Source organism: Fistularia commersonii, chromosome 17, assembly GCF_037954325.1.
Source record: "Fistularia commersonii isolate RoL2024-O1a breed Wild chromosome 17, RoL_Fcom_v1.0, whole genome shotgun sequence".
NCBI classification, from domain to species: Eukaryota; Metazoa; Chordata; class Actinopteri; order Syngnathiformes; family Fistulariidae; genus Fistularia; species Fistularia commersonii.
The window spans coordinates 17,712,016-17,739,040 of record NC_141300.1 but is presented as its reverse complement, the minus strand read 5'-3'; the positions used below and the strand labels follow the sequence as shown (position 1 = coordinate 17,739,040).

The following is a 27,025-nucleotide window of genomic DNA, read 5'->3' as shown; positions in this document are numbered from 1 at the left end:
CTTTGCTCTTTTGACCGGCATTGTGTGCGGCGGACAAAGGCCACATGCTGCGACGGGGAGGCGGGGGGTCGGTGGAGGTCGCGCAGAAGGATGGCCGAGCGTCAGGCTGAGGTCAAGCGAGTGACGTGGGCCCTCGAGCCGGAAGGCGAGCGGCGTAACTGGACGGCTCGTCTCGAGCGGCCTCCTCTCTGAGAAGTTACACGACCGACGATCCCGCGGTGGAAACGCCGCATCCATGAATGGCGGGCCGCTCTTTGTTCTTTGTGGCGGTTTGCAGAGGCGGGAGAGGCCGGCTGGATTAGCATAGCGGTGAAAAAGGCAGCCTGTGTTGTGTGGCCGAACGCCGGCAGCGGCGGGGAAGGATGACGGCCGTCTGAGGCGACACCTTCCGCTCGTTCCGTCACGCCGTGACCCGCGTGCTCAGACTCCGCCTCCCCGCCCGTCTCAGACGTCTCTCAGCGGCGCCAGAACTGACATTTCAGGCGGTCGACGGCAGATCGCCACAGGTGGGCGGGAGGAAGACCTACTGGCCCGGAATGACTAAGTCCAACGTTCAAACAAACAATAACGTTATTTAGGAGTTAGACGATGACGCGGCGCACCATGGCGACGGCGGCAGAGCTGCCGTGCGAGGCGCTAACCAGGCCTTCTGCAACTTCAGGAGGGGCCGGGAATCAAAACAATACCTTTCTGATGCTTTTCAAAGGGCTTCGCACTGGATCCCAGTCGCCCCTTCACACACACCTGGGACGATGCAGAACCCCGAGTCCCAAAAAAAGGGAAAAACCACGTGACGCATTTCATCTCAAGTTCACGGCGGGATTGTCGTCGCGTTTGTTCCTCAACGCGGAATGTGTCGTTTTAGCACTGCAAACTGTGAGCCTAAACACACACACATCGGAGGACTCGGCGGGGACGGGGTCCAGCTCAGCGGCCCGGGGCTTCCTGCCTCGAGAAGCCAAAGACGGCTCCTGGCAGCAGCAGCTATGCTAACATGTAGCGCTCTTGCGGGTTGATTTTTAGGGTTGGATTTCTGCGTCGGGCGCCGCGCTCTGTGACAACATGACTGCGGCCGATCGGAGGCCGGCGGTCTGTCGACTCCCATCGAGTGGCCGGAACTGTGTCGTGGAAAATGACCATTAGAACCCGTCAGTAGATCCAATTTACCGACGGGAACACGTTAAAGGTCACGCATATTTGCCGCTTCCTCGCAGATTCTCTGCGAATTCCAGCCTAATTGAAAATGTTTCTCCTGAAGCCCCTAATGGTTTGGCACTTTTATATCAAGAAGAGGTCACGGCAACCTCATTATCCCACTAGAAGGCTTCTGCTCCAGGGCCGAGGCGCCAGGAGTCTCCAAGAGTAAAAAGGCCTTCAGATGGCGGCCTTTCGGTCCGAGTCACGGCCGTCCTTCCCTTCCGGCCCGACCGGCGGTGACAGACGTCCTCCCGGAGATCGTATTTAACAGGGACAACGTTGGTCAACAGAGAGGAAAAAGAAACACGGGAATCCAAACCGCCGCACGATTGACGAGATCGTGGAAATGATCCCAGAGGTTTACAAATAAAAGGTGGAAGAACTTTTGAAGACCCGAGAGAAATGTTTGCATGGAGAAGGTTCGAGGATAGTTAAGGCCAACTTACTCCAAAGCCGGTCCACCAGCTTCGGCGCAAGCGTGGAGGATATAGGGGGTTCTGAATTTAGAAGATGTGAGCGACTCAAGAGAGGTTGTGTAAGCCAACTCTCACACGTGCACTGCAAAACTGACATTTGCAATAGCTATAGCTGGAGGAAAGCTAAATCCAGAAAGCTAAATTCGGGCGTAGCCGTTAACCACCGCGCTCCAGTCATCGTAGGGAGCGTGTTGCTCTCCAGGGGTTTCACAGCCGGCTGGTGCGCGTCAACAGGTTTGTCGTCGAACTCGAGCCGGATAAACCCAGCTACAGGACGCTAACCGTGTGCAGCAGGAAGCGCCGTTTCATGAAAAGGCAACGGCGATCAATGACCAATCAACCGCCGATTTCCTGCTCACCAACCAGCTTAACTTTAAGGGGCTTCATCCATCAGACTGACTTCTGCCGCTGATCCTGCACTCCGGGTCGCGGGGGGGCTGGAGTCCATCCCGCTGTCATCGGGTTCACGCTGCACTGGTTGCCGGTCGATCTCGGGGGCTCCCGCAGAGACATACGCCAGCACAGGGTCTCCGGCAAACTCCACGCCGTCCTCGGATCTCGACCGGCCAATAACGTGTGACCGCTCCGCCCGTAGAGGCGGCCGGCAGGAAGCGGTCGAGCGCGAGTCACCCTTCGTGGACAATACCATTGATTCATCCAATATCCATTCCGCTTGTCATGCAGTCAAGGTGACGGGGAGCCTCTTCCAGCTGTGACTGGCTGAGAGGTTCATCCACCCTGGCTGGTCGCCACCCGATGGCGGGGCCACCTAGAGAGGCACGCAACCGGTCGCCGCCTCATTTACGCATCATGTCGAGACAAACCACCTCCGCTCTCTCTGTAATTTAGACTCCCCGATGAATCCCTGCCTGCTTTTGGATTGTGGGAGGAGCCCAGAGAACCCAGAGGAACCCTGGCGGGGCGCGGGGGGAACATGGAGGCTCCGCACAGAAAGGCAACAACCAGCGCTAACCGCCCTAAAAAACACACATCGACCTGGAGCGTGAAGGTGAAATCTCCGATGAAGACTTTTTCTAATGATCGGGGAGAGGTCGGCCTGAAATGAGAATCGGGATCGAAATCATTCACGGACCTCGGCCTCCGGGGGGCATCTGGTCCCGAACGGCCCTTTGTCTGTCGGAGATGTTCTGGAGCAGGAACGGCGATAAAAATCAGAAAACAACTCCGGTGCCGTTGCAACAGGAATATCCTGCTCGACGGCGAACGTTTTTTAACAACGACATACAGTTTGAAGGTGTTTCGCTGACTCATCCGGCCTCGTCTCATTGCCGCCTTCATTCCTGTCACGGCAGAGACGGGGGAGCGGCGTTCCTCCGGGCTCGCCATCTGCTTCGTGGTCGCTCCGTCGAAGCCTGAGTTTACCTGGCACGTTTCTTCAGAACACCTGCGCGGCGCCTCCGTCCGATACTCCTCTTTTCACACACGCAGGTGAAATTTCAGCCCGGCTCATCGGCATCATCCGTCACGGGACCCGGCGACCGGCGCGTCACCGGGATGAGTGAGCACCCTGGAACAATGGGGAAAAACCGGCCCGGCATAGAAACACCGCCGATTTCTTATCGCCGAGGCTCTTTGTGCATCAGCGTCTCGGATGACACGAATCCGTGATAAAACTGCAGCAAACAGAGCGCTCGGCCTTTTCCGCAAAGTCTTGACGATATTTCGGCTCCGGAGAGTCTTATTGTTGCTGCCTCGTCCGGGGCGTTTGAGACGTTGAAACAAAAAAAGCAAAGTGTGTGTTGGAAGTGTTTGTGTGTGTGTGTTTCCAATGACGGCATTGAAACCATAACATTTCCAATTTGTTGGAATTATAGGTCACGTGGTTTTTGAAACCCTATAAATGCCCTCTGAACTTTGACCTCTGCTGATCGATCCACTCACATGGCGAGGCCCAGTGGTCGTCCTGGTTACGGCATCCTAATTAACACGTCCCGGTTAACACGTCGGTTAAATGGATGTCGGCGATAATCGGGCGAATTCAATTACTTCCGCCCTTTGAATCATGTCTGTCAGGACACTGACATTCACCCCTTTCGAACGGCAGAAAATGAAAATCCTGGTCTTGAAACGTTGGTTCATCCGGTCCCTCATCTGACAGTCACATACCTCTAACATTCACACGTCATATAAACGTGCAGCCATTCGCCGGATCGTTCAAATGCCACACGGAGACGTCGTTCCTTCACTCGTCGTGCAGCGACATCGAAACATTCGCCGTCTCATTTGCACATCATAGAGATCTAACTCTTCCCATCTCATCCACTCGTGTGGAGAACTGAAGGTCTCCGCCGAAACTCCTGCATGGTTTCTGGCTGTGGGAGAAAAGTCAAATAAATCAAACTCAAACGCGCACTGGGACAAAATTTAAAAGTGGCACAAAATTGCGGGCCAACATTTACGTTTACAGATATAAAGATGAACCTTTTCAGATGGACTCAAACACATTTGGCTTCAAAGCTGAACATGGAACAAGCAAAGATTAAAACTATACAATATATCACCGGTTTCTGCCTTTCTTTTCGCCATTTTTCGGAGGGCTATTAGCATGACGTCGCCGCCAACAGAGGAGAGCCCGTGATTTTCATGCCAAAAACACCGGCAGAGCATTCTGGGATTTGTAGTCCTGGCGCTACACGTGCTGTAGGCTAGCATACAGGCTCTACTGGCCATTTGGTACGGCTTTGTGGGCCAAATATAATCACACCACAGTTTGACACCTTCGCTCCAACGTATGAAGGAATACTAGAGCTATCATCAAGTGTATTGATACTTCCACAACTATGAAGTCATATCATTATCATTGTAAAAACTCACTGTGTTTTTTGCTCCTAACTTTATTTCGGGCAAAGGCCCAAACCAAAGACCCAACCAATACCAACACAACGTATTTCAGTGATGAGCGATGATAAAAGCGTGACTGTGTTTATTTCTTGGCGGCACTTTTAAATCGAAGGTGTCACTTTCGCCCAGGAATTTGGTCGATTTCAAGTCACTTTCCAACTTTCCACAAGGTGTCACACAATACTTTGGCTTTCACGTGACGACCAAAGCGTCGGAATTCGGCGTTTCAATTTTATCCCGTGGACACAGAATGAAGATTTGCTCTCCGGCGCCCGGGACCCCGAGGCGGTTCCCGCTGCGTCGATTGTCCCGCGTTTAGTAAACAAGCCGGCCCCACGCCGCGGGCCTTCTGGCAGAAAACGCAGAGGTCAAACCCGGGTCACGGGCCGCAGGTCGTCGCCCTCGGCTAAACTTCACCCCGGCGGCTCCCTGCACCTCCTCCCCTCCATTCTGGTTTGATAACTTGTTCGCACCTCTCCCCTGCAGCTCGGTGTTGGCTTGAAAACCGGTCGGGTCGGTCCTCGAAGTCCCCCCCGCCGTCACGAGCAGGAAGTCGGGAGGCCGAGCCAACCGCCTTCGCTTTACCGTCAGCGCTCACGGGCCGGGTGGCTCATCTTTTCCTTCCCGTACTGAAACCAAATGTACAAAAAAAGGGAACGTCTCTTCAGCTGTTTGTCACCTCGGGGCGCTTCGGTTGTACAAGCCCCTGCAGATTTCCTTAATCGTGGCCGTCTTTCGAGCCGCGCCCTCGCAGTTTCAACACGGCTCTTGAGAACCAACGTGTCGAAAAAGAGGAACCGTGTTTCTCGTTTGCAAAAAAAAAAAAAAAAAACAACTAAAAAACAAAAAAAGAGAGCTGGAACACCGTGTTTTTTTTCCTGTTTTCTTTGTGGTGAAAGAATATGTAAAATAATACAGCCAGATGGCCCGCCTGAATGCCACGCTGCCTTTGCTCACGCTGAACACAGGGAACATTCTAGTTCGGGCTTTTGTGCGGCGCTGCTGTGTGCGGCGCATTCATTCAGGCAGGAGAGCGTCAGCTGCGGCGCCGCTGCGAGGCCCGGACCCGGCGGGGTCGGTTCACCTGCCGTCGCCGCTCCGGGCCGGTCCGGACCTGGATGGCGTCCCCCCGCTAATCAGTAGCACCGGCGGGTTTTCCATCCCTGCCGGGTCCCCGCGAGCCTCCGCCTCGCTACTTTCCATACTGTCTCTGCGCTGAATTATGAAAACCTGCTCCTTTTTAAACGGATCTAATTTCGCCCGTCTGGAAAAACGCCCTCGCGGCGGACGAGCGCCTCTCTAATGACATCAAGACCTCTGTGTCGCGTAGGACGACGTATCGTGACTTCTTCTGGTTGCTCGCCTCGGGACGGGCTGGCCGAAGTGCCGGGGTTGAAACAGAAAGATCCCCCTCCCCCGCCACCCGCCCAAAACAAAAACGAGCTGCCGAGGTTTCGCGGGCCAGGATCCTTCGCCCGGTAATGAATGCAATCATCGCCGTGTGAGGGTCAAAAGGTCACCGCTGTTGCACGCGGCCAATTTTTTCTCGCATTCAAAAGCGGTTTAATAACCAAAACTAAACCGCACCTTTGTTAGCGGCTCTGGTGTTTATGAGATCTTTGTCCAAAATAGAGCCCAGTGGGTTTCGCGGTTCCGGCGGGCGGCTTGGCGGGTCTGCCGTTGCACGCCGGGCCGGGCCGGGCCGGGCCGGGCCTCGGGAAAAGGTTGAGCTCTCCCAGGATGTGACACAATACTGTTTAAACAGTCGCCGTTTCCTCCCTCGCAACATGTGTTTATCTGGCCGGGGGGCCGGAGGAGGAGAGCGGGGGGGCCGGGTGGGCACGTCATAAACAAGGCGGCGCAAAAAGGATCCGCAATGAAAACAGGACGCGGCTGTTGATATTTAACAACGGGGCTAATGACTACAGGCGGCGCCCGGGTTTCCAGCTCTAGACGGGAACCGTCAGTTAATCAGTTGCAGAAACGCGAAGGTCAGCTAGTTTCAGAAGCAAGTTAATGTTCGCGTTCTGAGGTTTCGACTTCAAGTGAAGACGCGCTGCCTTTGAAAATATCAGCGTGCCGGAATCTGCACGTCGAGGCCGACGGAGGGAAGATCCGGGCGGGTCTTCGAACGTCGCCGGTTAAACAACCGCAGTGCCGCCGCTTTGCCACAGCTCATTAAAGGCCCGGGGATCAATACCGATCAATATATCGTGACCGATCCGTTCAATTCTGGACATTTGCGACGGTACGGAGGGATTAGCGGCCGCGAGAGGAGCTCCCTATGTCACCCATAAAGACGGACGGCTCCGACACCAGGGCTAAAGCGGTGGGATCGGGGGGGAAATGATGATTATAAAAATATCATCCGTGATAATCGTTCGAAATGACAAATAAAAAATAAATTGTTAAGTGAGATGATTTGGATTAATATGATCATTTCAAATGATTTGTTATAAAGGGTCAAGTTTATTGATGTTTTTTTCAACAATAAAGTAGTTGTAGAGCAATAAACACCATAATCCTGTCATGCAATATTATACTATTAGTATGTGGTATTGTATTACATTAACAACAATAAGAATAATAATAACGTGATCATTGTTGTTGCTGATTAGGTGATGATGAATAATATCATGATGGGTATATAATTTGAACAAAAATCCAACCAAAACACAATAACGACCATAATAACAGCATTAGCACTGAAGTTGGTGTTGTGACGGTGGTGGTTGTGAATACTATCTTCATTTTAATAATGATAATGATAACATTGTTTTGGTGGTGGTGGTGATGGTGAATGTGGTCATCATTTTATTATAGTATGATTAGGACACCAGGAATAAGAATGACAACAGCAATAATATACTCCAAACAATAATGGTATTTTTAGTATTTGAACATTTTACATGTAACTCCACATCATGTATTCCTTGTATTCATTTCATTTTTGTATTATCATTCTTATCGTAATCATCATCATTGGTGAGGTATATTGCAGTATGATAATAACAATAGTAATAATGATAATGTCACGATAATTAGTTGTTATATCGAGTCCGTGTGCAGCCGCTGATCGTGCGCCCTTAAAAGGGGGTGGGAGGAACGGGAGGGGGAAGCAAGAGGAGGAGGAGGAGGGGGAAGCAAGAGGAGGGGGAAGCAACCTGTGGTGAAACTTTTCAAGCAACTCCCGGTGCCCGTGAGGACGCGCGGCGTCCAATGAGCGGGCGGCGGCCGCCGTGACGCCGCCGCCGCCGCCGCCGCCGCCGGTGCGCGCCGCCACGCCCCCAGCGCGGATCCAGGGCGGGAGCGGGGCGCTCCGGAGACGCGGGGAAGGAGAAGACGCGCGCACACACACGAACACACACAAACGCACACACACACACACGCACACACACGCTCCCGCACTGCTCGGGCGCGGGGAGCCGCGATGGGAGTGAACGCATCCAACTTGGAGGAGTTCCTGTCTCCGGCGCACTGAACGCATTTCATCCTCAGCCCTGTTTTTTTTTTTTTCTTTTTTCTTCTTATTCTTTTTGTTCCCGCATCCGAGCGAGGCGCTTTCTTTCCCGCCCCCCGCACAGGATGTGGATGGAACCGGGAAGCCGGGTGAGACGGTAAAGTCGCTTCTCGCCGCTGAGAACGACCTCCTCTTCCTCGCCACACAAAGGGAACCGCGGAACAAGTACTTTCCCCCTCCTTCTCTCTCTCTCTCTCTCTCTCTCTCTCTCTCTCTCTCTCTCCGTGCCCCCCCACCACCCTCCCACGCCATCATCTTATTTTTGAATGTCATAGAGGGGCTCTTTCAAAGACAAAATGGATCACTTTGCAGCAGAGTGCCTTGTTTCCATGTCCAGCCGCGCCGTCGTGCACGCTCCCAAGGGGAACCGGGAGATGAAGCCGGAGATCCCGCCGACCCCCAGGACCGGGGAGGAAATGAAAGAGCCCCTGGTGCGGGATAACTCCTCTCTCTACGTGGTGGCGCGGATCCTGGCGGATTTTAACCAGCAGACTCCCGGCGACGCGGCCCCGCCGCCGGCGGGGGCCAAGGATGAGAGCGCGGCGCGGCTCCCGGAGGATGGAAACTCCGCCACACCTTCCGCCGGCGGCTGCGGCGGCGGCGGCGGCGGCGGCGGCGGCGGCGGCGAGCCGGCGCTCAGACAAAGAGCCCGGAGGACGCGGGGCCGTGCGGAGCTGGAGTCCCCGCAGAAAAAGCACAAATGCCACTATTCAGGTTGCGAAAAAGTTTACGGCAAATCGTCCCACCTCAAAGCGCATCTGAGGACGCACACAGGTCAGTGCGGGGCCGCCGGAGAACAGCTGACCGTGCGCGCCGGGAGGGAGGAGGGAGTGTGTGCGTGTGCCCGTGTGTGTGCGTGTAAGAGGAAGAGTGCGGTGAAATGCAAGAGGGAAGGTGTGTTTTCCGTGTGTGTGTGTGTGTGTGTGCTCACCTGTCCCTAAACACACCATGCCCCCCCCTGCACCCCCCGCAGGCTCAGAGAAGTTGTTTGAACTTCTCCATTTCTTTTTTTTTGTATTTCTCCAAAGGGTGGGAGTCGAGATGGTGCCACTCCCACTCCGGCATAAACGCCCCCCCCCCACGCCCCCCCCACCTCCCCGCCGTCTATTAACGGCAGATTGGATGCAAAAATGCGAGCAAATCCAAACAAAAAGTTGTTTTTCCCCCTCCCACCTCGAAGGACCATACCTCCGTATCTGCTCTGCATTCCGCAGGATAAGCTGCCGGGGGTTGGGGGGGGGGGGGGGGGGGGGGGGGGGATGTAGATCGGCTGGGGGTGGAGGGGTGGAGGGGTGGGGGGTTTGTGGGGTGGGGGGTGATAAGCGCCTGTGCGGTGGCCCGTCTACCCAGAGCCCTTTGTTGTTGATGTGCCACACCCCCGCCAGACAGACTGCCAGCTGATCTGGCCAGCAACAGACTCAGCTAGCTGAGCCTGGACCGAGGAGCTTCTCCTCCAGCCCCCCCTCGCCAGCTCCGCTCTCTCTCGTGCACGAGCGCGCGCACACGCACGGCAGACCGGAACCGGGAGACGAAACCGGACCCCCCTTTCGGACAAGCGCGCCCGATCTGGGTCTGAGAGCGGGAAAGGAAAGATGAAATCAATGTCAGAGGAGGGACCGCCAGGCGACCTCCCGCCCCCTCGCCGTCCTGGGAATATCCCCGTGCGTGCCGACAGCCGGGGGATGTCGTCGCCCGGCCTCGGCGTCGCTTTCAAACGTGGTGATTTTCGCGCGCGGCGCCTCCGGTTGGCCGCCCCGGGCCTGGTCGCCTGGTCGCCTCGCCGCCTGGTCGCCTGGTCGCCTGGTCGCCTGGTCGCCTGGTCGCCCGGTCGCCGCCCTCGGCCTCGTCCCTTGTGTTTTTATCATTCACGGCTCATCCCCTTCCTCGCCTTTCCTCTTGGCCGCTCTCCCGCGCCGGCCTCCATTATTGGTTCGCTTCCTGTAATTTCCTATATCAGTGGGTGGTTTCTGCTTGTTTGATTGGACGGCTGCAGAGCAGGAGTCATTTCAGTTCAGCCGCCTGGCTCCCTTTTTTCGGGGGTGGGGCTGGGGGTGGGGGCGGGGGGGGGGGGGGGGCTTTAGCCCCGTCGACGTGCTCCTATTGCTCCATATCAGCTCTGCCCACGTCTCCGAGCCGGATACGTCCGAACGCACTCCGGCATCTTCCCCTCGCAATTGGTCTGTTCCTCGTGATCCGCGATAACGACGGGTCCCTCGGCCGGTCGGATTGGATCGTCCCGGGATTTGGGTCATCTGAGTTCAGGGCCGCCTCAGCCAACCTTGCAGTGCGTTCACAGAGCCAGACTCCTGGCGGTGCGCTTCCCCTTCAGCCCCGACCAGTAGATCCAGGAGAGCATGGATTTCAGCGAGCTCCAGCCAACAAACACAGCTATCTAAAAAGACGGGTGGGTGGGGAGGAGAGCGGGAGGAGGAGGAAGAGGAGGGGTGCTGAACAAAGAGCCACAGAGCCGGCATCCTTATTTAACTTCTGCAATGCTCCGTGTCTCATCCTCCCCGCTTTTGCAATTGTGGGTTGTGATTTTCTCTCTCTCTCTCTCTCTCTCTCTCTCTGTCTCTGTGCCTGAGCCGATATCTCATCTACGTTGCAATTTTTGAAGCGACGTAAAAAAAAAAAAAAAAAAACAGGAAAGAAATCGATTCCTCCGCTCCGGCTTCACCTCAGCGAGTGGCGATCCCATGCGGGCGACCACGCCGGCGGTATTATTAGCTTTAAGGTGTGAATATTTATATATCTCGACCATGTCGTTGACAGTCGGTGATTTTCTCTTTACACACTGGGGGATCGTGAGCTTGCGTGCGCGTGTGTGTGTGTGTGTGTGCGTGTCGCTCGACGTGTTTAAGAACACGCGTGCGTTTCTTGGGATTTGCTCGGTTTCGTGTTTTTACGAAGCGCGGCTCAGAGGCCTTCGGTTGGAGTGCAAATAAGCGGCGTCTTCGAAAAACAAGTTCCCGGTGGTGATCCTGCGGCTCCTCCCCTCTGGGAGCGGGCCTCCCCAGCCCGGCAGACAGGGGAGTCAACGCAGAATTTAAATCACTCATTATACGGCGTGGAGTTTAATGGCGGGGAATCCTCAGAGGTTACCAGCAGGCTTTTGTCTGATCTCCTGGTGTCGGAGGCGGAACTTTCGCCGCCTAAAAAACGCGACGGCCGATGAACCCGAAGGAGAGCGTCTTCCTCGGTGGCCTCTGGTTGAACTCCTCGGCGGCACCTCGCCGACTCGGCTCTTTGTCTCCGGGAGCCCGGCGTTAACGGCGAAGCCCCGCTTTCCCACGAGGAGCCTCGCGGTCGTCAAGTACACGATGTTCCCCGCGAAGCCTCATTACGCCGCTCTGCTCGTGTCCTGCGGGCGGCCATATCCAAAGTATAGATGACCCCTGACAGGCTCTTTACAAGTCGCGCCCCCGCCTCCCCCCCCCACAGCCGGGCCTCACAAAAGGCCACCTTGTCACAGTAGAAGACCCGTTTGAAAAATTTTGAGGAACAGGGTCAATATTCCTCAAAGACAAAGAGCCTAATGACATATTTTACAGTTGGTTTGAGTCGTTGTCTGGATCTCCTTTGTGTTCCGCTGGGGGCACCTCTGACATCGTGAGGTCCCTGTAAAGCCCCCCAAACCTCCGACCCTCCCCTCGTCTGTCCAAAAAAAAAAAAAAGAATAAGTGGCACCACCTGGTATCGCGGCCGGTTAATTCACGCACGCTTTCTATTTTGGGGTGAAATAGCAGCGGTTAATGGCCATTTTAAAAATGGGAAATTGTAACCGTTTCCACATGGGAAGAAGCAGGAGTCGCTCCCTGATTATATACACTTCATCTGTGCCAGTGGGTCTTAAATCGGGCGGCCCGGCGCACACAGCGCACACTGTTCCCGTGCGGCTCGTGGCGGCGATGAGGTCGCAGGGCGGGGACGGGGTTTCCTGCTCCTGCATGAACCTGGCTTCGCCACAGACGCGCGTCCAAAAGACAAAAAAAAAAAAAAACAGGGCAAAGGAGGTCAGTCTGTCTACCCGCCGCCCCCGGATTCACACAAAAACGTCCTCTGACGTGTTATTGAATCGTCAATCGTCACAAATCCGAATGTTGCACGGCTAGCGGCAGCCGTAGCACAGACGTCGTGGATCTGCGTGCACGGCGGGATTATTCCGGTGTCCGTCGGCAGACTGAGAATCAGCCGACCGACACGTGTTGGCGTGACGCTTCGGTCGCGGCCGGCGTTCGGTTCAAGAGAACCGGCGCGGAGGCGGCACGGTAGCGCTGACGCGGTTAGCTCATCTAATTTCAGCCGTAAAACGGTCAAACCTGGACGCTAAACTCCTCTCTCCTGCGCTGAGAAGCTTTAGAAAATTAAAAACAAAAAATCTTTGTTTAATGAAAAAAAAATAGTGCTTGGCACGCACAGGGACACACATCGTGTGTTCACTGGAAACAAGGTCTTAGCTAAATCTACTTGATCCCCAGGATGTAAATAAAACCCAGAGTGGAACCACCATCTTGCAAGTTCTAATCCTCCGGTGCAGTATAGCTCCTCCGCCAGAGACGTCTCATGCTGGTGCATGTGGCGTCCATATCCTACCCGTGCGCATGTGTGCTTGTGTGTTTGTGTGTGTGTGTGCGCGCGCGGGGGCTGCAACATAAACCTGATTTGACCGTGATTAAGCGGCCAAGCACGCATGATGGACGTTTTCTAACACTGAGAGGCCTCTGTCCGGCCGCGCTGCTTTCAATGGCCCACAGGCTCGTGTATTCTTTAGTTAGCGCTGGAGTGCTTCTATAAAAGCTGCTCTGTCTTTGGCTCCGCCGGCCCCTCCCGCCCTTCTTCTGTCCGCCCAGGGAGAAAAAGGTGCCGGGCCCCGAGGGCCCCGAGGGCCACGGGATCGCGGGTTCGCGGCGCGGTGTTCATTTACCGGCGGCAGGAAGAGAAGGATACGGACCCGCGCGCTCATTCACCTCTCCAAAAAGCCGCCCGAATCACATCGTCTGGCACGCGAGGGAGCGATCGGCGGCACAAAGACGGAGGATGTACAGTGCGGCGAGGTCGGGGGGCGGGGTCGGATAACGCCGTACACCCTGTCAATGGCCTCCATTGATGTAGGTCATTTATTCAGCTGCATCTGCAGCTAATCTGATTACCGTCTGAAGGGATGAGAGACCTCCGCGGCGGAGGCGGAGGCGGAGGCGGAGGCGGAGGGCACCCCCGTCAGGATCCCGACCGAGAGCTCAGTCCACGCTGAGCTCGGAGAGGAGGGAGAGGGAGGAGCCGATGTCAGGGGCGCTTGTTTTGTCTCCAGCTGGGTTGTTTATGTTCCCGGCGGTATGTAAGCCTCGTCGCCGTTTCCCCGCGTGATAAATCAGACCGTGGCGGACCGGGACGCGCCGGGGTGTGGCCCTCGGCCCGAGACGGAGAAGAGTTCCCGGTGGAGTCGCGGCGAAAGAAGGGGCATAATCGGTTCCCTCTGAGACGCAAAATATCTCCCCCCGCCGCCCCGCCGCCGTACATCAGGCACAACGCCGACAGCCGGCAGTATTTTACGTCGTCCCGGGCCTTTCAGGGCGCAGCGGTAGCTCTTTGTGTGACGTCTCGGCACGTGATGGTCCGGCCTCGCTCCGCGGGAACGCCGCCGGCGGTAACGAGGCGTCCGCGCCGCCGCCCCGCCTCTGCAGACAAACTATAAACACAAAATAGTGGCACCGGCTGCTCGCGTGTCCTCAGTTAACCAGCAGTGAGACGATAAGAAGAACGAGGGCTGTTCCGGCGTGCACTCAAGGCTAAAACAGAGTGCTCACTCCCACTAATTGAGGCAAATATGATGAGCTGGTCAATGCGGGGAAGCCACCCCTGCCTTTCCCTTAAGAGTAAAGGGGGCGAAGTAATGCACCGCTAAGCGTATGCAGGAGTAAGACGGTCACACTCGATAGCCCTGTGCGTTGCAGAGCGAGGGGAGGAGACGGGAGAGTTACGGTCAGTCCGCCCGGTCCGTCTGATTGAAATGCATTACAGGAGTGCCTCTCCTGCTGGGAGCGAGGCTGCTGCCATTGTTCACCGCCTGACAGCTATAGGCCCACGAGGGGTGGCGGCCTATTGAATAGCGAGCGAGGTTCCTCTCGATAAAGACAAAAGGCGCTAATAGATCAAACGCGTCCGGTTTTCTGGTACGTTCTCCCGGAGTCACCCGACACGCCCACGGCTCCTTTGTCGATCCGGCCGGGATCTGGTTTGAAACAGAAACCCCGGGCGCGGACATTCTGAGGAAACACGCTAAGATCGCTTCCACACACGAGGGAAATCACCCTGCCTTTCAGGTGATCTGCTGAGAAAAGTAGCGTTAGCGGCGAAAGATGAGCCATGGCGTATATTTAACATTCTGCGCGCGTGTTTGCATTCACTTGCATCCGCGACCCGCCCAGACGCGCTGTGGCGAGTTCATTTTTCGATTGCAACGGGCTGAGACGCGTGACGCACACAACCGCATGTGCAAAACAACACCGCGCTAACGACACAGGAAGCGCGTGTCGTTTGTGTCGTGGCAACGAGACGGAAAAATGTAAACAGACTGCTTTACTACCGCGTTCTGAACACGTCTTTCCGCTACGCCGCCGCTTTAAATCCCGCTCGTCTCTCAGAGTAAACAAACCGTCTGTCATTCCAAAGCCACCTTGGCCTTTTCCCTCCCGGCGCTCACAGCATCCTAGCTTGGTGTTAAACCCGTCCGGGCTGAAGCTAAGCTAAGCGCGACGAGCCTTGGAACGAGCGGATGGATGCGCGGATTGAAACGAGATCCGAGCGCCAGTCTGACGTTAACTCCCCGGGTTTCGTGTAAACTCGCGAGCAAATTGCAGGATCGCTCGGGTCCGCCGGAGTCGGCGACGTCCATCTCGCGTCAAGCCAAGCCGGCGGCGCCGTGGAAGTCGCCTCGAGATCCCCCGGCGATTTCCCCGTCTTCAGCGACGTGCGCGTAAAGACGGCTGCTGCTGTTTTTTTGATTTTTGTGGGAAAGATATCTGGGAAAGATATTTGAGCGCAGGCAGAGCGGAGCCAGAACTCAAGGTGATCGCTGCATCGCCCCCCCCCCTCCCCCGTCACGCACAGCTATTTGCTCTCGCTCGCCGTGCGCGGGGTCACGTGGTCGATTGAGCCGTACGCTGTGTGAGCTTGACCCCATGCATGAGGACACAGAGAGAATGTTATCTGCCCTCGCTTGGAGGGAAAAGAACAGCGCGCTGGCAGGTGAAAACACCGCTCACGTCAGGAGAAAAAGATTGGGATCTTGTCTTCAGCAGACAGTATCTCCCGGCCTCGGAGGGGGAGGCTTTACGCCAAAGAGGAGGAGCCGAGCGTCTCGGATATGAATGGGAGGACGGGGGGGGGTGAGATGAGCGGTTTATTTACTGACCCACTGGCCTCGCAGGGAACAGTTACATAACCAGAGTACCTGTGACATAATCACGCCGCGAGTGTCCCCCCCCGCGGCGGCGCTTATCCGAGGTACGGTTGGCGTGCATGATGTAACTTTACGGGTAACTGGGTCACTGTGTTCGTTAGGCAAAGCCCCCCCCGCCCGCCTGCCTGCGCCCTCTGCAACGGAAACATTCTGAGAAAGGCAAACCACGCCCTCCGCGTGGCCGGCTGCCAGGGACGGGAAGAGCCGCCGGCGGGGCCTCGTCCTCACGCTCGCCGCGGCGACGCGCTGGAGGCGAGGGAAGCGGCTCGCCGCAGACTCCCGTAGGCCGAGGGCGACGGCTCCTTTTCATCCCCGCCGGATCAAAGTATTGGCTCCTTCGACCCTCCTCCCCTCCCCTGCACTCTCCCCTCCTGTCGCAGCCAGAAATCTCAGCCTCGCCGTGCAAATCCCACTCCTGATCTTACGTAACGTGCCCAAATAATTGGGGCGTCACATGCTTTTTTTTTTTTTTCCCTCCCCTCTCGATTTCAGAGAACATTCTCAAGGCTGCGGGATTCTTCAAATTCATATTTTTTGCCCCAGATGCCGCGAAGGCTTTCGAAACGGGCGGCGACCGGCGATCGTTCTGCGTAATCTTGCTACCGGCGGAGGTCTCAATAATTCGACACCTGTCCTTGAGCGGCCGGCCGGCGGATACCTGATGCTTCCACTACCGCCGCGACTCCCCCGTCCGACGCGGTTAGACTCGGATATATCAGCCCGGCGCTCCGGTGTCTGGTTAAATATTAATGGAACTGGATCCGTTACGCTGGTTATTGAGCCTTAAGCAGCCTGCAGAGCTTAGGTCTCCTTTTTAGCCGATAACTAATTTTACAGAGCCAGGTGGCAGCAGCGGCTGCTTCTCTTGCTAATAAGGTATGAAATCATGAGTCTCCTCAATGAGATTAGTGCTTCCTCCTCCTCCTCTCCGGGAGCAGCCCTCCAATGAGGGAGTAAAGCACGGCTGGCAAACGGGCGGCAAAACCGGAGCTTCGTTTTTAAAAACAAAATGAGGCGAGCGGCGAACGTGCAGATGCGGCGTTGCCTCTTGGTCCAACCCCCCCCCCCCCCCCCCCCCCCCGCCGCCGTGTCAGAGCCCGCAGGACCCGGGTGAGGCCGGACGAGTTCGCCCCGAGTTGAGGTGAGGCGTCAGAGGCGACGGCGCAGACCGGGCTGTCTAGACACGCTCCGTCTGCCTGCGTGTTTTGTAACCACGCTGTTTAGACAGGGCGCGGAGCCGCGCACGTACTTCTTGTTTTTGAGACTCACGCTGGTATCAGGTAGCAAACGAGCGTTTGATGCTGATCAGTGCTGTTCTCCGACGCGGCCCTCGGGGGCGGGGGGGACGCAGAACAAAGAAACCATTGGGTTCCTGCTTGCTAATTTGTCTCGCTAACAACAAACCTCCACGCTCTTTGACGTTCCGCTCCTTTTAACGGCTACAATCTGCGGCACGGGTTTGCACGTGACTATCGATTATTTATATTCTCTCGGAATAACCCGTGGCGGCGTAGCGCCGGTCCTCGCTGTGACTGCAAGGTCACCACGCTGGTAAAATTAGAATACCGCGCGTTGCTATTGTTGGGCAGAAACCCGCTGAAATGGAACTAAAAGGAGCGCAGTGTTTGACGTGTTTGCCGGGGAAGCGTAGCAAACACTGCATTTTGGCTGCACGCACGCACACACACACACACACACACACACACACACACACACAACACTCCCGAGATCAGAATGGAAAGAAACCACAAGATATATAGTGCCATCTGGCTTCGAGTAGATTTGTGTCAAAGCCCACTTTTATTGCCTGATGCAGCGGGGGGAGGGCATACTTTCCCCGTGTGCAGAGTCACAGATAGTTGCATGCTGGAAAATGGGCTGGACGGCCATTGTGAGAGCGATTAGCATCTGGAGCCGGGGTAGAGAAGCCACGTGCGCTCCTCTGGCACGCCAACAATATTTAGGCGATTTTCCACACAAAGCAAAACAAGGTTTCTGTATTTGTCTGTTACTTCAAGTGACTCCGGAGTGGAAGTCTCCCCTGGATGACTCAGAGGCCATAATGAGTCACTGGCAGACTTTATGTAAGGGATTTTCGGCCGTGTAACTAATTAGTCTGTGGACGTCCGTGACGAAACCTCCGCTCTGGTGTTTTTTTCACATCGCTTCCTTGGGCGTGTCAATAACAGAGGCCACCAACTCCAAACGTCAGCATGAACAGAGCGGTTAGCTGGAGCTCCCGCCTGTCACGCAGGAGTGAAACTATGGAGAAATAAACTGTTACAAACAAAACAATGCCATGCAACAAAGAACTAATGTGTTGTTTTGCTGCACTCGGACATTTCGGTCCGGTCTGGCAACCGCTGACGGGTTTTATATCCGGACAAATCGGCTTTGTCAAAGGACCTCAAGTCAATATCAGACTATATATAAACCTTTTGTCATTATATTACGTGAAAGTTAACCGTTCGAAGTTACATTCAAAATAATGATTGTTTTTCCTTTCTTGTTAACAATCTATGAGTACAGAAGAGTAAAAATGGCACACACACACAGATACACACACACACACACACACACACACTCACACACATGTGTAAATAGAACTGAATTTGAATGTTGATTTTTCGTATCTTGAAATAAATTTTCCACATCTAAAATAACAAAAAACTAATTAATTCAACTCACCCCCCCCAAAAAAAAACTCACAAAAAAGGATATTGACACAGAAAAAACGTGAAAAAGAAGGATATTAATAATGTAAGGGACATGAAAAAGCAAAATCGTGGTTATGGTAAACTTAAAGCGTTGTAATGAATATATGAATACTTACCTCAAACACTTAAAATAAACCTTAAAATTAAATTAACTTCAATTAATTAACTTGAATTTTATCTGAGAATTTTACTTTTCTTCACTAGTTTTTATTTTGTCGGATTCATTTTCCTCTGAATCACTTTTATTCATATTTCAAGGATAAAATTTGCTCAAATCACCCCTTGTATCTTAAAAAAATTGTAAATAAAGTGAATGTATCTTAAGGGGCCCACGGTATATATATACATCTATATATATCTATATCTATCTAAATATATATATGTGTGTGTTTGTGTGTGTATGGATACACATACACACACACACACACACACACACACACACACACACACATGGATAGGCATATATGCTATTGTTAGCAAGTAAGGAATTGAGGGAATATAGCAGTAACACACATACAGTATGTACATATATATATATATATACATGCACACACACACACTCACACACACACACACACACACACACTTATCTGTGTATATGGCTCACAGCAAGAAGGTCCCTGGTTCATTGTGAGCGAGGCCTTTCTGTGTTGTGTTTGTGTGTTTCCTCCGACTTCTCCGGTTTCCCCCCGCGGTCCAAAAACATGCCGGAGGCTCATTGGAGACCCTGAATTGTCCAGATGTGTGAATGAGCGAGTGAGTGTGTCAGTGTGTGTCTGTGTGTGTCAGTGTGTGTCTGTGTGTGTCTGTATTGTCACCGGGGAAGAGAATGGGAGTTTATCTCTATATGAAGTGTGAATGATGGCGTGAATGGATGTTTTGTCAGTAAATGTGTGATCGAGCACTTCGGAGAGAAGCAACAACAGCTGGGAGATCCAACAACCACACCCTCAACGGCAGTTTAGATAATGAATCATTCTATTTACGCATATATACACACACACATACGTATACATAGGCATATATATACATATACATACGTATATGTATGTGTGTGTATATATGTATATGTATTGATATATGTATATATATATATCTTCTTCTCTTCTTTTGGTCTATCGCCACAGTGAATCTTCCTTCTTCATCTAACTCAGGATCCTTCTCTCTCACACCAACTACCTTCATGTCCTCTCTCACCACGTCCATCCATCTTCTGTCTGGTCTTCCTCTAGACCTCCAACTCCAGCATCCATCTACCAATATCTTCATTCTCCCTCCTCTGTCCATGACTCAACCATCTCTGACCTTCTCTCCCAAGCATCTACCATGTGTGGTCCCTCTGACGGACTCATTCCTGATCCTCTCCATCCTGGTCACTCCTAAAGAGAACCTCAGCATCTTCATCTCTGCAACCTCTAGTTCCGCCTGCTGTCTTTTGGTCATTGTCAGTATTTGCAGTCCATACAGCATCGCTGGTCTCACCACTGTCCTTCCTATATATATACATATATATGCCTATATACATGTGTATGCATCTATGTATATGTACTTGAACATATATATATTAAGCATATAAACAGCGATTGGCCTCCCTGCCGTGTGTGTGTGTGTGTGTCTCACAGCATGTATGTGGGGTGGGATTGTTTTACAGGCCATTTAACTCCAACTTGTTTGTGTGTAAATATACAGGATGTTTATGTCAGTGCATGTGGACGCACGTTCGAGCATGTATCTGCATGTGTGCGAGTGTGTGTGTGTGTGAGTATACGTATGTTTGAAAGCGTGTGTATGTAAGTGTGTAGGATGAGCTCTTATGATACAAACACACGAGAGCTCCTATTGGTGGACACACAGAAAGCAGAAGGACTGAAAGTCAGACTTAAATTCCCTCTCTCTGCGTCGCCCAGGAGAACGTCCCTTCCCGTGCACGTGGCCCGACTGCAGTAAGAAGTTCGCTCGCTCCGACGAGCTGGCCCGCCACTACCGCACCCACACGGGGGAGAAGAAGTTCGGCTGCCCGCTTTGCGACAAGCGCTTCATGCGCAGCGACCACCTGATGAAGCACGCCCGGCGCCACTCCGATTTCCAGCCCGGCATGCTGAAGAGGCCTCACGGCGGCGGCGGGGTCGGCGGGGTCGGCGGCGGCGGCGGCGGCGGCGGCTCCTCCACGCGCCCCGGCTCCCTAAGCGACTACAGCCGCTCGGACGCCTCCAGCCCCACGCTCAGCCCCGCCCTCAGCCCTGCCAACTCGCCTTAAACTGAACCCCAGTCGCACTTTTTTCTGCCTCCACCTGCGAGGACTGTGTTTTTGTCATAACACTCGTGTTGCACAGATGTCAGCAACCCCCTTCTTTGCTATTCCTGCGCTTGCTGTGGTGTACCATACTGTACATAACTGCTTATTGTAGTGCAATTACTTGTGTGATCCTAAAAGAAGTTAATGCCTTTCCCGGACGGCAATATTTACACTCTGTACCATACGTCTGTATTTTTTTTTATTTTTTATTTTTTATTTTTGTAGCTTTGGATCATGGCTAGTCCAGTGGATGTTGGCAGTCAGCTTAACAAGGTTAAGGGGAAAACACACACACACACAAACACACACACATGCGCACACACACACACACACACACACACACACTCACATACAGTCTTATCAAAACAGGTTTTTGCTTTTCTTCGTTTTTTGTTTTTTTTTTTCGAACGGGTGGGTGAGAAGATGGGGTTCACACACACACACACACACACACACACACACACACACACACACACACACACACACACACACCTCAGGATCGAAGACAGTTGCTATTTCTGTAAAACCACAGTACTTTTTCACAAGTACTCACATTGACTGCACAATATACTCATCACTTTACTCTAAAATCCAACCGCGGTTGGGTTTTTCACCCTGCTCAGGGATGGCCTTGTTAGCTTGAAAGAATGAACACGGTGAAGAGAAACATACAGTACACATTTATCAGCCTTACACTCAACACAATTTGCACTCTTCGTTTCTTGTCGTTTTTTTTTTTTTTCTCCCCCCCACTTCCCCCCCCACTCCCTCGGACACGCCGTCACCCTCTCGCGCTACAGCGCCCCCTTGTGTCTCGGAGGCTCACGACACCCACCAACCCGGCGACGCTAATATTTATGTGTAGAACACCAGCGCAAGGATTGGGATTCTAATTTTTTTTTTTTGATGAATAATCTTAGCGAAACAATGGGACCTTTAAGAGGAGAGTTTCAAAGCAGCTGTTAGGGAGCCGGGACAATGTTTATCCCCCTCTCAAGCACACAGGAACAGGAAACCAAAGACAAGAACGAACGAAAGCCGCCTCTCGTCGGGGCCTCGGGGCGGGGGAGGGGGACCCCGGCGGTCTCGCTCCCTCCCCGTGACCTCGCCCGGCCCGGAGGAGCAAAAAGCCGCATCCCAGAAGCAGCCCTTCCCCGCGACGCCGCCCGTCCGGCTCCACCTGCGCCGGGAGAGCGCGACGTCGGTGGCGCGGAAACGACGGCGCGAAAACAAAAGCGGCTATCTGGAACAGACAGACCAGAGGGTGGGAAGAGAGGGGGGGTGATAACAGTGGAGAAGGTTTATCGTGAGCAGAGCGGCGCAGAGGAGGAGACACCCGGTCACAAACTCCCCGGACGACCCCTCCCTCCGAAGCTACAAACTGTTATTAGCGCGGCGAGCGGAGCCAGAACAACGCCACTACCTAGACGACGCGAGCGGAGCGGGCGGGACTCGCCAGGGTCCATCACAAGTCCGTCACAAGCACAGGGAGAAATCCTCTTCTTACCGCCGGGGGAGTCGAATGTCACATTGCCAAGGAAAAAAAAAAAACAGCTGCTTTCAAACTCCCGCCACAAGAGAGGGGAAGGGGGGTTTTTTATTTTGTTTGTTTTGTAAAAACATTCAAACCAAAATGAACATATCAGCAGAGCGCGGCGCCGGACGGCGACCTCACGTCCGCGGAGCTCCGATGTCCTCCCCCTCCGTCCCCCCGTGAGAAAGCTGACTTGTGTTTCCAGACAGACATGCCTGGATAAGCCGGGCAGAAGCTCCCGGACGGCCCTCCGTGGAAACGGGGCTCCGTTATCAAAACTGCCCGCCGACATTTTCTTTCCCGGTTCTCCGGGATCCGTCCCGCCCGCCTCTCGAGGTCACATCACCCCCCCCCCCCCCCTCCAGTAGATTGTTGTCGGCATGAATTGCATGCTAGCTTGAGCCCCGGAGCCCCCCCCCCCCCCTCCGAGACCCCACACCTTCTCCACCACCACCGGCCCCGCGCTGCACGCTACATGCATGTTAACAACTTCACCCTGAAAGCACGGAGGGGTTCTGAGGCGCCGCGGCAGGTGGATGTCCATGAATGGCGGGCCTTGTCCCCTCCCCTCCCCCACCGCAGTTATCTCCCTTTAAAAGAGATGAAGAATCGGCTCTGTCACATCCTCCAGAAAAGGAAAAAAAACCAGAAAACCCGCGTAGATCAATGCAGTAACTCCTCGGGAAGGCGGCGTGTCGAAGAGACGCTCCTCCCGGATTCCAGGCTGCAAGATGACACTTCGGATGGCGACACGTTCCACCATTTCTCGGAAAAAGAACCCTTTTTTTTGAGTGTTCTAGCCATAATATGAGTCAATTAAAAAAAAAAAAAAAAAAGGATTCCGAGTCTCGCCACCCTCCGGTCGTCTCCATTACTCACTTCTTAATCCGTAATCTGCACGTTTACCTCAGGGTCGATCTCCGCAACGCAGATGCGGGACAGTTTGTGGACAGTTTGTGGACAGTTTGTGGACATCGTCTGCTGCACAGAAATTTCTGCCGCCCCCCCCTCCTCCCCTCCTCGCCCCCCCGGTGTTCCCTGGATGCTCAGCGTTCACTGCTGGTCAGTGGAAACACACCAGACCCCCTCCATCCATCCAGACCTCGCCGGGGAGACGACGCCCCGCGGGGTTTTTCTCTCACTGGACCAAATCTACTTGAATCATTCAACACCAGACGCCATTGAACACACTTTCTGTACACGTCCACCTGCTTCCTCTGCTTTTTTCTTTTCTTTTCTTCTCCGGTGTGAAAATAACGCTGTTCATCCCGCATAGAAATTCACATTTTTTTGTCCTCGGGTGTTTTTTTTTTTTTTTTTTTGAATTTATCAAAGGGTTGAATTATTGTTGTCCATATTTGTTTGCTTTTTCTTTTAAATACAACCCATGGATAATGACTTTAAGATGTCAGGACGCGGGCTCCCTGTCAGGCCCGGGTCCAGGATTCCCTCCCGGTCCTGGGGTCGGGGGGTCGGGTCGGTGACCTCCCGACCTCGGCGCGTGTCGGTTTCTAGCTAGCGATCCTCGGTTCCTTCTTTTTCAGAAAAAATATGATTTGGATTGTTTTGAAACCCGTAGCCCTTGTGAGTTAGCACATAGTTATTTGTTCTTTTGTTGTGGTGTGTCTTTAAAAGGAGAGCTCATACCTCCCGGAATCCTTTATCTTCCCCTCGTATCTCCTCCGGACCTCCATGACGTCGTCGATGTCTGAGCGGTGAGTCGCACACGGGTGAAGTTTCGAGGGAAAGGACGCTTTTTTTTTGTGTTTCCGTTTCCAGTAAAACCTGCCTCTTTTTTTTTTCAATCTCTGTTTTCACGTGGTAAAAATAGCATTTCCGAGCTTCTCGCCGCGAAGGGGGCGGCCGGCCGGCGAAACCCGAATAACAACAACGGCGTTCGACGTAAAACGTCGGCGTCGCGGCCGACGTCCGACCGACGGTCGACGCAACCGTGTGCCAAAAGTCCCGACGTCCCCCGACACGAACGCCGAGGGCGATCGAACCCCCGACCGCCGGACCGTGAACAGACTTGTACAGTTTTATAACGTTTGATTTGCTTTTTTTTTTTAATGTTATATAGAGGATTTAACAAATCTTCCGGGACGACGGTCTCCTTTTCCGCTTTACGTCACCGTTCCGAACCGCGTGGCTTTGTTTCGTTTGGATTCTTAAATTATTTTCTCCCCCCCCCGCGTGCTGTACATGACCCGAGCGTTGTATATCGGCTTGTAACCAGGTTTCCCGTCCGTTTCCTTCGACGCCAGACGACCGAACCGGGCGCCCAACCATTCCAAAGGTCTGAAGAAAAAAACTGCGTTTGCCATAAAGCGTGCTGCTGACGTCGAGCCGATGCTTTGTTTTTCTTCCTATTCTATAGGCTATGAGTAGAAATCTGTCTTGACTGTGAGGTTTTTCCACGTGGTGAGTTGTGCACGAGGTACGTCTCTTGTTGTGAACCCCCCCCCCCCAGGTGTAATCTCTCCTTTCCCTCTTTGAAAAAAAGACGCGAGCGTGCAGAGCACGACTCCCCCTCTTTACGAATGAAAAGGCAGGGATGGTTACTCATGTGTGTGTGAATGTGTGTGTGTGTGTGTGTGTGTGTGTGAAGCAGCCATAGCAGGACTCGTGATTGGACTCCCCCGCCCGCCCCTCCGAGCAGGGTTGTGCTCTCCGGTCGCAACTTGTTACCAAAGGCTCTGAAGGGAAAGATGAATGTGGGGTAACTCTTTGGGCTCGGCTTTGCACGCCGTGAATCCACATGGACCTTTTGGGTTTCTTTTTCCTTCTTTCCCCACATCTCGAAATCTTGTTTTTTTTTTTTTTTTTTTTTAGAAATCTTCCGTTTTGTTTTTTTTTTCCTAACACTTGAATGAGCAGTGAATGGTCGGGGCGGCGTGGAGGGGCGGGAGATTTTTTTTCTTAAAAAATTCAAATAAAAAAGTAAAAATTGGGGTTGAACGGAGAGAGAAAGAAGAGGCACCGGCTTTCTGGTTGTGTTTGGCGCCCCTCCTTTGTCCCCGGCGTCCCTCCTCGGTGTGACGATACCTCCCCCCCCCCCCATCACCATCAGTTGCCTGTTGTAGTGACTCCGCGGTGCTGCCCCCCCCCCCCCCCTCTCAGCACCATCGTAATGTAACCTGTAAATAACTCGACTCAGCTAAGGCCAGTACATCCTCCGATGACCTCACTCTGTAACCTTCAGGTGTCATTTTTTTTTCTATTATTCCTCTCAGCAAACCAAAATCACTACATTCAAGTATTACAGTTGTACAGTAACCTTTACACACACATCTAATGTGCTGGTCCTAGCTGCTCTGCTGTACCTTTTTATGGCATTATTTTTTACATGTTAGACAATATATTGTGACCATGTCCTATGCAAATATGAAAAATAACAGATTGTTGAATAATGTATGTTGTCATAACTTGTATGCATGAAATAGTGAAGTTTACATTTGGAAATAAATTCATAAAATATGCAGCTACGATGCGTCCTGGGCTCATTTCCTCGGCGAGAAGAGGGGGCGCTGAATCTCAGCGGTTGACCCGGTTTGACTTTTCATTAGCGGCGCGTCGATGTGGATTTCGATTCCGTTGGCGTTTGTCTGAATCTAAACGTCGCCTAAAGGGTCAGCGGATGCATTCATGTCATCGTGCAGGTTTGAAAAACACACGTTTCACTTGAAATCTTTAAAACATTTAAATCCGGGAGGTGCCTCTGGGCCTTTTTTACGTAACTCTCCGAACGCGTCTCTCATTCGCTCACTTATTCATTAGCGATGCCGCTTATCCCACCCTCTCAATATCACCATCCACTCACTCACACTCACATTAAATATAGAGACGTGCAACCGTTGGTCCTCTCCACTCAACCTCCTGTGTGTGTTTGGCCTGCCGGAGGAACCCCGTGCAGAAACGGGGACTCCGTGCAGAAAGGCTCTCCTGCGGGAATCCAACAGGGACCTTGTTGCTGCAACAGGAAGTACACCTTGTTCCCGCGTGTCACCCATGCAAATATTTACAGTAACTGCAGGGGTACAAAGGGTGGGGCACCTGGCGCTGGAGACTCCTTCCTTCCTTGTTGTATTTCAGGCCCGACTGACCAATTTATTGTGAGAAGTTTCCTCCGCGGACAAAGCGACCTTCCCGCAACCTCGCGCCTTCCTGCGGAGAACGGGATCTGGTCCACATTTGCAGAGAAATCGCCGCCCGCGCAGCGCTTTGGCCTCGGCGCCCGCGGCCGGTCACGCCACGCGCGGTGAGCGGCGGAGTCCAAATATTTGAAGAGGAACCCGGGCGGGTCGGAGCCGCGAACCGACAGCGCGCTTACCGGAGAAATGAGCCGATCATTATCGGGAGCCTTGAGTGTCGGCGTGGAGCCGGAGATACAGACCCTGCACCTTTTTCTTGGCGTGCACGGCGGTGCAGGAGCACAAACTCACGGTGCACATTCACAGAGCACGGTGCCCTAAAAAAAGAAGAGGAAGATCTGAAGTAGTGTGGGCTGCATGCGAGAGGCGCGCACACACACACGCACACACACACACACACACACACACACACACACCTCTCTGGGTTCGTGCTGTCTCTCAATCACGTTTATTCTCACGATGACACATTTCCTCCTCTGTAGTGGGTTACGCTGCAGATGAAGAGCGAAGCAGTGTGTTGAGCTGCAGCAGAACACTCACTTCCCCCCCGGTGTCACCCTGCACACAGGATGTGGAGGGCGGCTTGGTTTATTTTTTCAAGATCTGACTGATTTTCGTCTTCAGTCACACCTTCTTCGGTGGAGCCGTCGGTCCCCTCAGGTGAAAACCGCTCCTCGAGTTCCCTGCAATGTGGCTCGAAACCAGAACTGTGAGATACTTCAGCGGCGGCGCTGTCAAGGAGACGCGCTGGAAAAATGCGAGTGGGAGGCTCAGCGGGCTCTGGTTGCCGCGGTGAGGAGAGTGGGTAGGCTG

At 53.4% G+C, this 27,025-nt stretch overlaps 1 protein-coding gene across 1 annotated transcript; it reads left to right on the top strand.

Moving 5' to 3' along the window:
* The first annotated feature begins 6,990 nt into the window (after positions 1 to 6,990).
* Positions 6,991 to 25,546, top strand: klf13 (Kruppel like factor 13). Its single transcript, XM_086163165.1, has 2 exons — positions 6,991 to 8,829; positions 20,139 to 25,546. Exons 1-2 carry the CDS (start codon positions 8,352 to 8,354, stop codon positions 20,486 to 20,488), a joined length of 828 nt encoding a protein of 275 aa, XP_086019291.1. The 5' UTR covers positions 6,991 to 8,351; the 3' UTR covers positions 20,489 to 25,546.
* Positions 25,547 to 27,025: the final 1,479 nt, after the last annotated feature.